The sequence below is a fragment of the Emys orbicularis genome, chromosome 9 (assembly GCF_028017835.1).
Source record: "Emys orbicularis isolate rEmyOrb1 chromosome 9, rEmyOrb1.hap1, whole genome shotgun sequence".
Lineage (NCBI taxonomy): Eukaryota > Metazoa > Chordata > Testudines > Emydidae > Emys > Emys orbicularis.
In genome coordinates this window covers 29654051-29671996 of record NC_088691.1, presented here as the reverse complement: position 1 = coordinate 29671996, position 17946 = coordinate 29654051, and the positions used below count along the sequence as shown (strand labels likewise).

The 17946-nt window shown below is 42.3% G+C and overlaps 1 protein-coding gene across 5 annotated transcripts in view; it reads right to left on the bottom strand.

The window, feature by feature from the left end:
• The window catches only part of LOC135883552 (connector enhancer of kinase suppressor of ras 2-like), a 569301-nt gene that overhangs the window by 550 nt on the left and 550805 nt on the right, over window positions 1–17946 (bottom strand). For 4 of the 5 annotated variants that reach the window (XM_065410743.1, XM_065410742.1, XM_065410745.1 and 1 more), the window contains 4 exons: window positions 6030–6100; window positions 2660–2760; window positions 747–1239; window positions 156–355 (listed from right to left, as the gene is read on the bottom strand). In XM_065410743.1, the coding sequence (XP_065266815.1) occupies window positions 156–355; window positions 747–1239; window positions 2660–2760; window positions 6030–6100 (865 nt within the window). Of the gene's footprint in view, window positions 1–155; window positions 356–731; window positions 1240–2659; window positions 2761–6029; window positions 6101–17946 lie in introns of all 5 variants that reach the window. The other variant, XM_065410741.1, reaches the window with a different exon arrangement.

The window sequence follows — 17946 nt, the reverse complement described above, 5'->3', positions numbered from 1 at the left end:
GCAACTGTCCCCTACCTTCTGTTTCTCTTAGTACTGCCAAAGTTTCCTTGTGACCTACTTCTCTCTCTAAAATAAAAGTCCAAACACTGAAAATTTTAAGAAGCTACACTGTTACAATTTCATGTTGAACATAAACATTAATGGTAACAGCTTACTTTTAAAGTGCTCTTGAGAACTCTGATGTGATGAAGTTTTTCATTGATAATTGGATCATTGCACCTCTTTACAAAAGACTTCCGGAATTCCTGCTTGGTAGAAGGACGCTGCTCTCCAAAGGCTGACAAGCTGGCTTGTTCCAAAGACTTGTACAGTTCTTGCAGACCATCTGTACTTTCCCTGATTTCCTTTATGTTTTCTGGAAAAAAAAATATATATTTTTTAACAATCCAGGCAACTTTGGATGGGAGGGTAATGAAAGATCCTGAAAAGCTCAAGAATTCTGAAATTTGCCTATGGAATAACCACCTGATATCTTTTCCTGATTTGAGAATTGATAAAATCAATTGTTCTAGTCAACAATAAAGTTGGAATCAGAACATACATAGACTTTCTGAATCAAAATGATGGTGTAGTAACTAATGCAATCTCCATATTTTCAGCTTTCTTGGAAATTATAATTCTGCCACAAAGATACTCATATAAAGCCTGATCACTCATCAATGAGGTCAATGGCAAAGCTCCCATTGAGGTCAATGGTGAGTATTGGTGTCACAGTCCCTTCAAAATCTTACCTTCTTCACAGAAACTATTTTGCTTTTTTATAAGAAGCTTCTCTTCAGGCTTCTCTTCTGTTATGCCTGAAGACTTCACATGCCCTTTGACCCTGACATCTCTGTTTCGTGGAAGGCTTTGACTACGTTGCTTCTGGGGCCTGTTATGAGAACTATATCCTCTTTGCCACTCCACCAAAGGGAAAGGTCCATCTCGTTCATGATTGTGACGTCTTTGGACTGGTAATGTTGCCTGTCTTCGCCTCTCTGGTGACATTCCAGGTCGGCCACTCATGTATTCTGGGTCAGGAGGAACAGTCTGAAGAAAATGGAGGCCAGAACTGGTTAAGGGGGTCTCTATCAGGTCCTGCCATGAGCGCCTTTCTCGATAGGGAGGTCTGCATCCTGACGAGTGTGTACTTCCTGTGGCATCTTGTCGGGAATCCTCCGCAGAAGAATAAGAGTAGGTAGATTCGCTTGAAAAGTGTCGACCATGTTTGGGTTCAGGGAATGGACTTGAAGAATTCACCTAAGAAGGAATGAAAATATCTGATTATAAAGACATAATTGTGACTAGACATTGGCAAACCACAACAGATACAGTTCAGTATATGTTAGTACTAACCAAATGATCTGATTTGTATAGTTTGGTATATCACACTATAAACTCTTAGTGAGCAAGACATAACTAACTGTGTAATACTTTATGTAAGCACTACATTTTTAACCACTCCCTATTCTTGTTTTGACACATTCTCTGCCCAAGAACAACTCCTGCTGGAAAGGACAGGATAGCACTGGTATAGGTTTTGCAAAGACCTAACCAGCTTACACCTAGTCCAGCAGTGTGTTTTGAGGAAGACATGGAAGCCCCCGAAAGAAACCATAACTGGATTTCCTTTCTTTTCAGAAGGCAGATGTTCCAGCCAAACAGGGAAGAAAAAAAAAAAAAAAAAGACACTTCAGCACCCAAGAAAACATTTAAATTTTAGGGGACTGCTGAGCTTATCCAAATTATTTTAATTAAATTCTGCTTGGTCTTTGTATTATTTTAATTAAAAATAGAGAGAAAGGCAAAAAAGTGGAAAAACAGAAAGGGAGGGGCTTAACCTGTATCCCGGTTGATAAACAGCATCACATGGGTGAAAATCAGTCTGAACTTCACCCATGTGATGCTGTTGCCTCAGTCTTTCTTTCTTTGGTTCTGGTTGTGTGAGGATCGTGTCATTCACGCTGAAGAAAAATCTGAAAGAAAAATAGAGAACAGTCCTATCTGCACTTAGAAACAAAAGTTAAATATCACAGCCTACCCATGTACTGTATATCAGCTATCAGAACCTGCCCATACACTGTACACAACAACTTTTATAAGCTATTTTTTGCTTTAAAGCACTTAAGAAAAATATTGCAGATACAATGGGTATTTTACACAATGCTATATTTTGAAAGAAACTTGTCTTTAAAGATATGTTTCTTATAAATAAAGTATTTTTCCTCCAGATCATGACTATTATATGAATATAATCTAAAACTCTTAATTTCCAGTAAATATGGAACACTATAGATACAGTATAAACTCTCAGGTAATAGAGATGACCCAAGTACAAGACATTTTATTCATACTGGAGTAAAAAAATCTATGTATTCCTTTTGTATTGGATTTTTTTCTTTTTTAAAGAAAAAATTGGCTTGATCACACTAGGTAAACAAGGCAGAGTAAAATGGCAGTAGCCTCTTCTTCCTATGTGCTCCCATTTCTTATTTTCAGAACATTCACTCCAGCTCTTAGCCATTAGAAATGATAATATTCTCAGAGTTTACAGCTGAGAACCATGTCTGTTCTGCTCATAATGTAATTAGATGCCATTACAAAACAAGCAAAATACTAATCAAAGAAGCATGGACATTTATTTCTTGGCCTTATACAGCATGTACTATTCATGACTTACTGAGGGTGTTCGATGATAGGTGTCACATCGTGTTGAAGGGCCTTCCTGTTTCAGGGTTAAAGAGCCATCAATATCATCCTGGTCACTTTCACTCCAGTAATCTGGTAACAAAATGTTCTCTGTTTCATTGAAATATTTACTCATAAGATAGTATTGGCAACATTTTCAAAGCATAATTGACACTTTCTCTGATATAGACAAGGTGTAAGTCCCAGTCTCTGAAGCGTCTAAGGGCTGGATTTTCTAAGATATTTAGATGCCTTAAGACAATGGTCTCCAAACTTTTTATGCACAAGATCACTTTTTGAATTTAAGTGCAACCCAGGCTCTACCCCGCCTCTTTCCTGAGGCCCCGCCCCGCTCACTCCATCCCCCCCTCTCTGTCATTCGCTCTTCCCCCCCACACTCACTTTCACTGGGCTGGGGCAAGGGGGGCTGGGGTGCAGGAAGGGGTGCGGGCTCTGGGTTGGGGGCGAGGGGTTTGGCATGTAGGAGGGGGCTCTGGGATGAGCCTGCGGCAGGGTGTTGGGGTGCAAGAGGGGGTGAAGGAAGCAACCTCTGGGAGGGAGTTTGGGTGCAGGAGGAGGCTCCAGGCTAGGGCAGAATGTTGAGGTGCAGGAGGGGGTGCGGGCTCTGGGAGGGAGTTTGGGTGCAGGAGGGGGCTCTGGGCTAGGGCAGAGTGTTGGGGTGCAGGAGGGGGTATGGGGTGCTGGCTCCAGGAGGGGGCTCAGGGCTGGGGATTGGGGTGTGGGAGGAGTGTGGGCTCCCACCCGGGTGGCACTTACCTCAGGCAGCGGCACAGCAGGGCTAACACAAGCTCCCTGCCTGCCCCAGCCCAACACTGCTCCCGGAAGCAGCCATCATGCACCTGTGGCCCCTGGTGGGGGGGCCTGGGGCTTCGCATGGTGCCCGTCTCTGCAGGCACTGCCCCTGCAGCTTCCATTGGCCGCAGTTCCCCGTTCTCGGCCAATGGGAGCTGTGGGGGAAGTGCTTGCAGGCAGGAGCGGTGCACGGAGACCCCATCCCCCCGCCAGGGCCTCAGGAGTGTGCTGGCCAATTCTGGGAGCAGCGTGGGGCCACGGCAGGCAGGGAGCCTGCCTTAGCCCCGCTGCACCACCGGACTTTTAGCAGCCGGAGATTGTGATAGACTGTCAGAGGCTCCAGGATCAACCAGTTGATCACAATCTACCGGTTGGTGACCATTGCCTTAAGACATGGATAGGTGCCTAGTGGGATTTTCAAAAAAGCCTGAGCAGGTTAAGCATCTAAGTCCATTGATTTCACAGGGAGTTAAGTGCCTAACCCACTCAGGCACTTTTGAAAATCCCACTAGTTACCAATCTGCATCTTCAAGCCCCTAAGTACCTTTGAAAATCTGGTACTTAGACATTTATGGCACATCTACATTGCAAAAAATCCCCTACACCAGTGAGTCACAGAGCCTGGTTCATCTGATTTGGGCTCTGGGGGCTTGAACTAGAGAGCTAAAAATAGCAGTGTAGGCGTTCTTGCCTGGGGTGGAGCCTGGGCTCTGAGACCCATCTGCCTTGCCAGGTCTCAGAGCCCCGGCTCCAGCACAAGCAGGAATGTCTACACTGCTATTTTTAGCCCCATAGCATGAGTCCCACAAGCCAAGTCAGTTGACCATGGCTCTGAGACTTGCTGCCATGGGATTTCTTTTGCAGTGCAGGCATAACCTTAGGAACCTCAGTCCCACTGACTTTCATGGACATACTTCCTGGATGGTTGAAAGGCACTTCGCTTTCAGCTCAATGCCTCAAAACTCACCCAAGGAGTATACCAGTAGCCTATCAAATCAGGCATTCCGTGTTGTGCTTATAGAAGAATTCTCTTCCCCAACAGTAATAATCAGAAAGGAGTTGCATATTCCTTCACAGAAGACAAAAGCATTTACAAACCGCAATATCAAAATATTCAGTTAATCATCAAGTCATTCTATTGTCCAAATCGGTATTTTATCATAATCTGGGTATTTTATCATAATCTGTATGTGATGATAGAAAAGACTGTATCTGGACTGCATAATGTAAAAACAAAGTACACTTTTTCTCAGTTCATTTTTCTCTCCTGTTTACTATTTTCTCTTTAAATGAGTGCATTCTCCTCACCCCAGCTGTGTGTGATCTGCTCTGCTGGCTGGTGGAGAAATGGGGGGCAGGGCTACTACCCTGTTTCTCTGTGGAGAATGAGGGAGTTATCTGTATTATTTTTAATGAACATCATATGCACTTGCATCTCAGTTTATTGGCTTGATATTATCCTGCCTAATTTTGAGGAGTTAACTCAAAGAAGACTGTTAGGGGGGAAACAAACAGGAAATGAAACAATGGCAAAAATAAGGTACTGTCAGAGAGCAAGGTTTATTCTTCTCAGGTCCAAACCTGGGATCAAAGGGGATACTAAACCACTAATGTTCCCAGCCTGGGGAGGAAGGGGGTGTTGAGTGGCAGCAGTGGCTGGAGGTGAGCCTCTGATAGAGAGAGAGACACACAGAGAATACTGCAGAGCCTGTCGTCTATCACTCCCAGCCAGGAGTAGGGATGGCTGGGTTGAGTGATCTTACCTAACACTTGCAAGAAAAGAATAAAGTGATGTAAGAATGAGGCATATAGGCCTTTTGTTGTTTTATCCCTCTTACCTTCTTACTATGTATCTTTGGGTGAACAAAAATATGTTTGTTTTGATACAACTTTTTAACTCTCTTTAATCAGTTGCTGGTCACAGACTCCTAAAGAGAAAATTTCTTGCAGGTGCCAAGTACATTTGGGCCTGTTATGTTAACATAGTTTGGAATCAGGGTGCAATCCAGAAATCCAGTCCAAGGGTGGTTGGACTTTGGGGTTCCACCCCGAGAGAGGTGAAGGAAGCCAACCCTGTCACCTGAAGAGTGCACTCAAGAGGGACTAAAAGGGGTTTAAACTGCAACTTGCCCTATGCCCATGTCACTCTCCCATTAGGGATTAGCACAGCTGATGGCACTAACAGAGACCTATGCAGAGCCATTTGCTTTCACTTAGCATTCTTATACTAAATGTAAAATGGTAATTCTATTCATCATGCTTGTTTTTCTAAAGAGTGCCTTAAAAATGTTTTCTTTGCTTTTTCAAATGATCGTTCTGGACTTCATTTTTTCTTCTGTTTGCACAGTTAAATATATTTTCTAAGGGGTTACACATATCTATGAAAACAAACAGTTAAAAGATACTGCCTACGTTAATCAACTCATTGTGAGATACCTGTGATTTATGTCCAAATCATGAGATGACTCAGTTAACAGAAACATTTTTGGAGCCTCTCTTTCTTATCAGACCTCTCTAAGTCAATTTGATTAAAATCACAGAAGCCTTACCTTCATCTGGCCGAATATTCTTCTCATCAGGTGTATAACCAATGGCTGCAAGACCCAGACGGTTCATCCATCTAATAAAATAATAGACAAGGAAGAAGAATATTTAAAGCACACTCCAGTTGTAAATGCTGTGGCCTATATTCTCTTATAATGCGGAAAAAACAGAGGGAAGAGAAGTAGTAGTGTAAAAACCTATGGTTTTCAAGCTGAGAAAAACCTGTCTCATACGTTCATCAGAGTAATGAGGTTACATGGAGGATGCAGCCACTGAAGTACACAGAGTCCGAGGAGCCATGGAGAAATCTGATCTCAATCCACAGCTCGTGGAGCATCCATGTGGAGAACCAGACCCTCTGTGCTTCTCTCTGTAACTCACTCTGTGTCAGCCTAACACTGTTAAGAGCCAGGATGCCAGTGTTCCCTCTATCACGTCACCAAAGTGGAGCAGCAAACGCAAAGCACACCTGCTAATACTGCAAATAGCAGAATTAATTAACACTGACTTTTCTACGGATATTTCCATTGGATACTTAGGGGAGCATGCTGTATAGAGCAGAGGCTTCCTAAGGTTTTCCCCCTTCAAGTGCAATCAAATATCCATTGAACCCTAACTGCACAGTGCTGGTGTGGAAGAGCTTCCATGGTTTCGGGGAGGGGAACATACTACATTGGTTCTGATGCCCCCTCTGCTTGTTTCTAGGCATTTGCATCCCTTTATGGCCCCACACAACTGGCTCAAAGACAGATCAATTGCTGGTGCACCTACTGCCAAAGTAATAATTACTTCAGAAACCAACAACAGTATTTCCCATGGTGACATCCATTGTACATTCATGGTGATAATACAAGACAGTATTAAAATAAAAACAGAAAGATGCTCATGATTTCATGCAGACATAAATTATGAAAGAAAATTCTGTACTTATCGAATCAGAAAGCTAAAAGTTGAAATGAGACTGTAGTATATGATTTCTGAAGTATTAGTCTAGGTGTACATACTATTGGAGTCATGGAAGCAAATTTTGATCTCTGTTATCTTCTTGCTTTTATCTAGAAAGGAATATACTCTGACAACATCTATAATATAATCTATAAAGGGATATTACCCTGACAACATGCTACAATTTTGCACACACATTTACTCTTTTATCCCTGAGCTGCTCCTTATTTGACAAGAGGATCTGGTATTTTCAAAACCAGACCATTAGATAAAGCATATTTTGGGACTAATTCCCCAAACCCCATCCTTGTTGAATACACTGATTTTGTATTTCTACAATGTATTTACTTGAATCATACAAAAAGAAGAAAATGAACAAAATTAGAGAGAAGGTAAAGATACTTGATTGAAATAGAAATCTCCAGAAGGAAGTCTATCAAGGGTAATTCATTTCCTTTTGCCTGCATATAGAACGATCATGTTACACTGAATGAATCAGCCAATTTTCAGCAACAATGAAACATCAAGATCACAATGGATGAAGAAAAAAACCCTAATATGAACATCAGTGTTTTCTATGCCAGATTTCTCTTGATAACTAAAAAAGCATTCTCTCATTCAGAAATATTAAAAATGTGTTTATAATAGAAATTGAGAACAATCAGGCTGCAGCCTCAAATATTTCCTTAATCAACAAAGACTTAACATCTGTCTAAAAGATAACAGTTTCCTTATACAGTGAGATTACATGCTTTTTGGAATCAATTCTGCCCTCTTTTAAATGGCACAACTTGAAGCTGATACAGTTAATCAACCAAGGATAAAATTATTAGCTATGTGACAAGATCACCCTTCAAGGGCTTCTCATAAGAGACAAACATTCATGAACAACATATAGAATCATAGAATATCAGGGTTGGAAGGGACCTCAGGAGGTCATCTAGTCCAACCCCCTGCTCAAAGCAGGACCAATTCCCCACTAAATCATCCCAGCCAGGGCTTTGTCAAGCCTGACCTTAAAAACCTCTAAGGAAGGAGATTCCACCACCTCCCTAGGTAACCCATTCCAGTGCTTCACCACCCTCCTAGTGAAAAAGTTTTTCCTAATATCCAACCTAAACCTCCCCCACTGCAACTTGAGACCATTACTCCTTGTTCTGTCATCAGGTACCACTGAGAACAGTCTAGGTCCATCCTCTTTGGAACCCCCTTTCAGGTAGTTGAAAGCAGCTATCAAATCCCCCCTCATTCTTCTCTTCTGCAGACTAAACAATCCCAGTTCCCTCAGCCTCTCCTCATAAGTCATGTGCTCCAGCCCCCTAATCATTTTTGTTGCCCTCCGCTGGACTCTTTCCAATTTTTCCACATCCTTCTTGTAGTGTGGGGCCCAAAACTGGACACAGTACTCCAGATGAGGCCTCACCAATGTCAAATAGAACGGAATGATCACGTCCCTCGATCTGCTGGCAATGCCCCTACTTATACAGCCCAAAATGCCATTAGCCTTCTTGGCAACAAGGGCACACTGTTGACTCAAATCCAGCTTCTCGTCCACTGTAACCCCTAGGTCCTTTTCTGCAGAACTGCTTCCTAGCCATTCGGTCCCTAGTCTGTAACAGTGAATGGGATTCTTCCATCCTAAGTGCAGGACTCTCCACTTGTCCTTGTTGAACCTCATCAGGTTTCTTTTGGCCCAATCCTCTAATTTGTCTAGGTCCCTCTGTATCCTATCCCTACCCTCCAGTGTATCTACCACTCCTCCCAGTTTAGTGTCATCTGCAAACTTGCTGAGAGTGCAGTCCACGCCATCCTCCAGATCATTAATGAAGATATTGAACAAAACCAGCCCCAGAACCGACCCTTGAGGCACTCCGCTTGAAACCGGCTGCCAACTAGACATGGAGCCGTAGATCACTACCCATTGAGCCCAATGATCTAGCCAGCTTTCTATCCACCTTATAGTCCATTCATCCAGCCCATACTTCTTTAACTTGCTGGCAAGAATACTGTGGGAGACTCTATCAAAAGCTTTGCTAAAGTCAAGGAATAACACATCCACTGCTTTCCCCTCATCCACAGACCCAGTTATCTCCTCATAGAAGGCAATTAGGTTAGTCAAGCATGACTTGCCCTTGGTGAATCCATGCTGACTGTTCCTGATCACTTTCCTGTCCTCCGAGTGCTTCAGAATTGATTCCTTGAGGACCTGCTCCATGATTTTTCCAGGGACTGAGGTGAGGCTGACTGGCCTGTAGTTCCCCGGATCCTCCTTCTTCCCTCTTTTAAAGATGGGCACTACATTAGCTTTTTCCAGTCATCCGGGACCTCCCCCGATCGCCATGAGTTTTCAAAGATAATGGCCAATGGCTCTGCAATGACATCCGCCAACTCCTTTAGCACCCTCGGATGCAGCGCATCCGGCCCCATGGACTTGTGCTTGTCCAGTTTTTCTAAATAGTCCCAAACCACTTCTGTCTCCACAGAGGGCTGGTCACCTTCTCCCCATACTGTGCTGCCCAGTGCAGCAGTCTGGGAGCTGACCTTGTTTGTGAAGACAGAGGCAAAAAAATCATTGAGTACATTAGCTTTTTCCACATCCTCTGTCACTAGGTTGCCTCCCTCATTCAGTAAGGAGCCCACACTTTCCTTGACTTTCTTCTTGTTGCTAACATACCTGAAGAAACCCTTCTTGTTACTCTTAACATCTCTTGCTAGCTGCAACTCCAAGTGTGATTTGGCCTTCCTGATTTCACTCCTGCATGCCTGAGCAATATTTTTATACTCCTCCTTGGTCATTTGTCCATTCTTCCACTTCTTGTATATGTATTACAATAACATTGATTTTTGTGTAAGTTACATGAAGATAGGAAAGATGTATATTAAACTACTTACACGAGAACAATATTCAGCAATACATTTCTAACTCACTGAATTTGTGAGTATTTTGATGGTACAGCATATGAAAAGGGATATAAAATGAGGGAAAAGTCATTGCTACCATAAAAAGAAGGCAATGTAGAAGTGAGATAAAATGGTCTAATGGTTTAAGCAAAGACTCGTGAGTTGGAATGCTTTTGTTCTAATACAGGATCTGTCACTGACTTCTATGTGGTCCTCAGCAAACCACGTAATTTAGCTGAATCACAGCTTTCTCGGGTGTACAATAAGGACAATGACCAACTTAATTTCAGACTTACAGGGGTGTTGTGAGAATTAATTTATTTGTAAACCTGTGAAGATATGAAAAACTACCTATTAAAACACTAATTATTATTGTTATTAAATGAAAAAAGGGGGGACATTTAGAATTAGGAATAAAAATGCAGACCACTTTTCACAAACATCAGATGCAAATGTTAAAACTGCCTACAGACATCTAATTTATGTGATTTGCCATCCCAAACAACTGACCTCAAGAACATACAGGAAGTTATTTTTAAACAATGAACAGTTCTTTAACATTTTCTCCACTATAATACCCAGCAATATAAGTTCATTCAACAAAAGGCATGTTTATAATTTGTGAGATACTTGCTTTTTTTGACAAAACCTATTATTTATTGCAAGTAACTGAAATCTCATTTCCCCTTGTTCATTACTAATAATGTGTTGGTAATTTTAAAATTGTGTTCTTGAATCGCCAAATCATAATATTGCACTGGCTGTAAATATAAAGTTCTCACTTATGTAATTAAATATGAGAGGTTTGTCATGTTTCTTTTCCTTTAGAAACATTTTATTGGTGTCTTGCTTTAGAAAAATTATTATTATGTTATTGTTTGTCTTTAGACACTTATGACCTGATACTGATCTCATTTTCTTTGCGAGCTAAGTATAAATTATGACCTCATCCATCAGTCCATACTCAAGCAAAATAACCACTGACTTCAGTTGGAGTTTCACCTGAATAAGGACTGCAGGACCAGGAATGTAATTGATATGATTCAGAGACGGAAGATTATTCGGTCACAAACGCATAATAATTTATTTTTGTTGACATTTACCAAAACTTCAAACTTAAGTTAAATTCACAGGAACACCCTGAATGTACTGAACAAAGTTACTAGTATGCATATGTAGAGTCTATTTATGCAAAACTGGCTATGTGAAGGAGCAGAGAGGTGGCTGCCAGGCACAGCAGGGGTTAAAGAAAACCTGTGGGTTCAGCTAGCCCCACCCCGTTATACCTGCAGCTAGTGCCAGGCCTGGAAGGGGAAGAAAAGAAGGGAGCCTGGCTCAGTTAGGGGCTGACTGGTGAAGAGGCAGGAGCTCTCGGTGTGTCTGCCTGAAGGCACAGACACAACCTGCCTGCCAGCGCAGCCACTGGAAGCAAGTAAGTCTTCCCCTGCCAAGGGGAATCTACCACCAAGCACCAACTGTGGGGAAACTGGACTAGCAAGGCCTCGCCCCAAACTAAAGGATTTGCATAGGGAGCAGCTCAGACAACAGGTCCTTAGCCTCCCCCTCACGGCTGGGAGCAAGATCCCGCACCCCTGTCTAGGGGTGTGAGTGGCCCAGGATTCTGAGCCAGGACCTGAGGGAAAGGAGGGCAGGTCCCGTCCTATCCAATGATCCAGCCGCTAGGCTGCCCAGCCATGGAAGGCCCTATCACAGGCTACAAACATGATGATAGTGAAGATCATGCAGAGGCATTAAAATTCCCCAAAAAACAGAAAACTGAAAAATTTTCTCTTCAATTGACAGAGGCAAAACTGTATTTGTATACAGATGTTATCCCATTCCGCCTCAATAATCTAAACATTGGAAGGACTGCCATTTTATTCTTTTGTAATCTGCAAAAATTTAGGTTTTTAGATTCAATATGAGTAGATATGAAATAACTTACATTATTTGATATCATAGAATATATCAATTTCTTTAATATTTTGGGACTTATTTGAATTAAGAAAGTATGACCATCAGGTTTATCAAAAGTACTGTATTTAGATATGTTCTATTACAGACCATATCACTGTATATAATTCCAAAGAAAATTGGGAACTTTCTAAAGAGGATTATGCATAATTCAGTTTTATTTGTACTACAGAATTACAAAATTGAAAGAATTTAAGAAAAGCAATTAGAAAAAAAATGTTATCAAGGAGTAGTCTATCATTTGCTAGCTACATGCATTAGATTTGTGGTAAAAATGTTAGTAAAAGTGGACTATAGCTTCAGTCTGATTAACTTCCTTAGTACGCAGTGTGTACCAGTGTCAAAAGTAAACATGAAGGGGAATCTCCATAATTCTTATTAATGAGACAGTGTTTCAGCATCTGATTTTATCAACCTCCCCCATCCTCCGCAATAAGAAAAGGTTACTGAACTGATGGAATGCTATTTATTTATTACACCACAAAATCCCTAGTTCCAAAATTTAGCAACTAAGTCAAACTGGCTGTGCAGTGGCAATCTTTACAAAACGTGTATGATAAGTGGCAATTGCCTGAGGTGCCTCTGTGCTCTGGGTAGCAGCATTTCCATGAGTTACCTGCTGCCTGTTCTCACTCAGCATAGGACATTTATTCCTCAGGTGCTCAGTGGAATTACAATGATAGCACCTTCTGGGCTCTTCTGCTTTTACAGGAGATTTGGGATGAGGACTGGAGGAGTTAACTTGGGGATGTGAGCGTCCAGCCTCCCATCCACCCTCCTTCTTCCCAGGGGCAAATTGGGAACCTTGCTTCCCACTAAACTTAAAAGCCTCTGCCTGTGATTTATTCCTACTAGGTGCTTGGGATTGTTCAAATTTATCTGCAAAAGTTGCAAGTTCTTCGATCGTCTCTATCTTTTTATCCCATAAACACTGTTTTACATCATCATTAGACATATTCAGGAACTGTTCCTGAGCAACCAAATCATTGCTTCAAACCTTGTAATACCTTTTCACCTTACTCACTTATCCAGTAGATCTCTCATTTGGTTCACATAAATCACATTACTTAATCCAGCCTCTCCCTTAAATCTTCTAAATTTTACTCTAAGTTTCAGGTGTAATCTGAAACATTTTTAAAACCAATTCCTTAAATTTATCAGAATCGGCAGCATCACCAATTGGCATCTTATTGAATATATCCAGACCTCTCCCAGTCAACTTTGCAACCAAAGTGGTCATCTGTTGATCCTCAGGAATCTCATGGAGCATACACAGACTCTCAAAGGTGATGAAATAGTCAGCAATGTCCCCAGACTCACTGTATGGAGGTGTAATGGGGCTGGACTCATCACCGCGGCACCTCCTGCTGTCTGTCTGGGGAATTAGCTCGGTTCCCAGTATGCCCTTCTCAGGTGATGTCTCGCCCATCATCTCATCTGTCTCCACCTCCAGGACCCGTGTCACTCCCTGGACCTCATCATCCTCTTCTGGACACAGCCCTCCGGCGGTGTCCCAGTCAGTCCTTTCCCCCCTTACGAAGGACCGACAGTCCTTAGTCCAACCACTTGCCTCAGTGGCAAACTGCAGTCCCGATTCTAGCTGCTCGTCTCAGTGGCAAACTACAGTCCATTCACTGGCCACTCCCCGCAGTGCATCCAGGCCGGCCCACTACTCCGGGTCCCGACCCAGGGACCCTATAGCTGGCTGCCATGTGTTGCCCCTCCTCCAACTCCACTTCCCCAACAACCCCAGCACCTCCTCTGCCCTTGTATCAGGGCCTCAGTTTGGCAGCCATCACCCAGGAGCTTTCTCATACTCTGCTGACACTACCCAGCACTGCTCTGTCCAGGGTGCTCCAGCCCTCTCAGCAGCCAGTCATCCTCCTCCCTCAAACTCCAGGAAGTGACTGCCCTCTGCTCTGCTCAGCAGCCCCTTCTTATATGGGCCAGCCTGGCCCTGATTGGGTGTTCCAATAAAGCTTCTCCTGATTGGTTGGCACTATAAGCCTTTTAGTCGTTGGCTGCCTCCCGTGCAGCCTCCCCAGGGTGGCTTTAACCTCTTACCTACCAGTGAGGGGCAGCCACCCCATCACAGGAGAGCACAACTGCTCCCACTTATGGATTTTTGGAGAGGTGGAGCTCTCTGGTGTAGGGATCTGTCTCTTCCACTCCATTACAGCCAGTTGATGCTTTCCCTCTTTTTCTTTTTCCTCCAGTTCTTTGTCTTTCAGTTCCAGGGCTCTCTGATGTGCTGTCTTTTGTCTGGTATTTTCTGCTTCCTGTCTGGCATTTTATGCTTCCCATTCTTTGTCAGCCTCCAGCTTTCTCTGTTCTCGGGCTTCCTCAGCCTCTAGCTGTCTCAGTTCCATGGCTCTCTTGTGAGCTAACTTCTGCCTGGTTGCTTCTGCTTCAATTTCCATCTGTTTTAATTCCACCTGTCTCTTATGCATTTTTTCATTTTCTTCTACTTGCAATCTGTAGAGCTCCAACTTTTTGGTAGCTTCACTTTCATTCAGTTACTGACTTTTCTGCCCCTATTTCCCTTACCCAAAATAAGCAAACAGAAAATAACAAACCTGTAACCACTTTGTCTGGTCTCCAGCCAACACACTTAAAACTCACTTAAAATCTACACCAGTGTTTCAAAGCAATAAGCTGTGCACATTACCCTGCTTGACTATGGCACTGTGACAGGTTAGACCTCCTACCCTTCCCACCTGATGTACTGGGGTTTCACTGAGCCCCTCCTGCTCCACCAGCCTGTATTCCCTCTCCCTGTTTGCTGAATTAGGTTCTCTGGCCTCTTGCAGCACACTACACAGATAGGGCCACACCCAGCTGCAGACACAGACTGAAATCATCTCTGTGTGATGATTCACCCAGCACTCATGTGCACGTGCCTTTTGGGGAATAAACCCAAAATAATACTGTCTTGCGCTGTATAAAAAGATTTGCACAGCACAAGCTCATAAAAATTCACCCTCTCCCTCAAAGTGAAGAGAGATATGCACAACTTCTTACCTCCCCCAGTTAGAAATTTCACAAACTGGGTTTAATAATAAACAAAACAAATTTAACAACTATAAAAGGCAGATTTTAAGTGATTATAAGGGATAGCAAACAGGACAAAGCAGATTACTGAGCTAATAAAACAAAACACACATACTAAGCTTAAGTTCTTAAAGAGACTGGTTTCAAGAAGTAATTTATTATCCTACATGTTATTTTAGGTAAATTGCAGAGTTTCAATAGCTTAGAGTTGCAGTTATTTTTCTGTCTCAGTCTGGACTCACTCCCGCCTTTCCCTTCAGGTTAGTTCCTTTGTCCCTTCAGACTCTTTAAGCAGTCCTTCTTCTTGGTTAGGCAATGGAGGAGAGTCCAGATTAACCCCCTCCCCAGTCTTGAAAAGGATTTAGCTAAGGCGGGAAACCTTTGTTTGATTCCCATATGCCTACAGAGGAAAAGTTCCAGCAGTGTCCAAGGTGGTATTTTGTACCAGGTGACAGGACCATCTGACCTGGTAGTGTCACAGCTATGTCCCATGACACTTCTCAGGAAAGAGAGAGATTAGTATCTTCAGAGTTCTATTGTTCTTCTTAAATGGGTCATTCAGGAGGATCGTCTGCTGTCTGGTGGGTGTTCCCCCCAAGTACACACACAGTTGTAATTGTTACGTAGTTAATATTCCTAACTTTAGATACCAAAATGGTAGATGCATACAAATTGGATAATCACATTCAGTAAATCATAACCTTTCCAATTATATCTTACATGAGCCAGCTTGCATAAAATATATCTTAGTTATGCCATATTCATATCATAACCATATTTCCATGAAGAATATGGGGTGTAAAGTCACAATATGCTCTAAGAATTATTTTAGGGAAGTTCTATGGCCTGTGTTATACAGGAGGTCAGATAGACTAGATAATCACAATGGTTCCGTCTGGCCTTGGAATCTATTAATCACTTAAAAATTCTTCTTGCCAAATTTATCACATTGTCCATGCCTCATAATATTATATAGCCTGAGGTGGTTGAAAAGAAGAACTAAACATACAGTAAATTCTAGGAACAAAGGTGCATAATGCATACATCTGAAATATTCTAGGTATTTCTGTTATTCTTATAAACAATACAACTTTCCTCAGTTGACACGAAGTACTAGATTACTATGGCTAGTCTGTCAAAGCCTTTACATAGCTGCACAGGGGAATAGGGGTGAATGAGGCTGCCATTATTCTTTTGCTAGGCCCCCTGCTCTGATTGTGACTTTGGCCATGATGGGGAGAGCCGGGACTCTTTGCCTTCTACTCCTTTCAGCAAGCAAGTGGGGGAGGGGAGGTAGAGAAGAGAAGCAGGAAGTGGGAGGGGCCCAGACTCCCTCTTTCTTTCAGCCCACTTGCCAGCTAGAATAGCTCAGGGGGAAAGCAAGCTGCTCCATGGAAATGAGTGAAGTAATTTACTCCTCCCCCAGAGCAAAGGGTGCCCAGGGCCACTCTGCAGATCTCTTGAAAAGATATAGAGATAAAACTTGTTGAATGTGTTCTGAGAGTTGAAGATGGTGTATTTCCAGTCTTTATATAATCTTCTAAATTAGTATATCTTATTCATTTGAAAATGGTTGTATTAGATGCTTTGAGACTTTTGTTCATGCCAACATTAAGAGATGAACATGGCATCTGACTTCCTAAAGGATTTTGTCCTGTCTAGAAAGAATCTGATGGTTCTGTAGACAACCAGACAAAGCCATTGGGACTCTTGAGGATGAGCAGGTTTAGGCAAATGGTTTTTTGATTGAAATTGTAAAGAGAAACTACTTTTGGCAGGAATTCTGGGGTAGACCTGTGTACTACATGATGTGAAGAAAGTTGAAGAAAAAGGTGTTTTGATACAGAATACAAACAACTCACTGACCCTTCTGGTGAAGATGATTGCATTTTAAAAAGTAAGATTGAAAGAGTCAGAAGGTCTTCCAGATATGATCCACACTCCTGGAGGTTCACCTCTCAAGTTCCAATCTGTCAACAGGAATTTGACTGGATCCTGCACTTTTGGACCCTGCACATTAAGATCGTCTTTGAGGTGTAGCTTCCCAGGAACACATAGAGGCATCTCTTGTAGATGAGAGAACCAGAGCCAATAGAGAGCTGTAAGAATTCACCTTGCCCTACCTCACCTGATTTTATTGTCTTTTCTGGCACAGAAAGTCAAATCATGTATTAGATGGCCAGTCCATCTGAATGAGATGTAGGAAGGTTGCAAAATATTTCTTCTGGTGTCTGGAGCAGAAGAGATCCATTTTTAAAAGATATTTTGGCTCAGTTTTAATGGTGCCCCACTAGAGGAGAAACAGATAAAGAGAAAACAAGGAAGTTGGAAAAGAGGAGAGGAGTAAGTGTGATCCCTATGGCTCTCAGATCCAGCCCCTGGAGGCTTCTCAATTCTGCTGGAGGAGACCACTTGCCTTGATGTAAGAGCAGTGCTTTTAAGATACACTAATTCAGCAGCTGGTTTTTCAATTTCTAAGTTAAGGGTCATAAAAAGACTGCAAGGAATGGCCTTGCTAACAATCAAAAGAAAACAATGGAGTAGAGATAAGTAGAGACATTTAATGAACAATTTCTGGTAGGTCCAATTATTCAGTCCTAAAAGAGATATCAGAATTAAGGGGAAATTTTACTATGTCATTTCATAGCTTAAGGGGAGTTATGACAAAATCAATTACTATAAGATGGTTCTCTCTCCTGATTCAAAAAAATGCTCAGTGACCTGGAGCTTTAACGCTGGTGGGATAAATCCCACCTTCAGGTTACAATGCAGAATGAGAAAGTTGCTGACATACATAATTACCATTGCAATCTCATGGAAACAAACTACCACAGACATTTTTAGAATCCTCATTTCTTCCTTTGGGGTTTGAACGAATTCACTATATAAGCTATTAAATTGTCAACAGGGGACTGGATGACCAAAGGGATTGATGATGAGAAACAGTCCTCTATGTACGGGTCACTAGTTCATATTTGGCTCCAGCTGGTAGTGACCAATAGCCATTGCCATCTCATAGCTGTTTTAGTGGGCCACAATGAGTTGATGGTC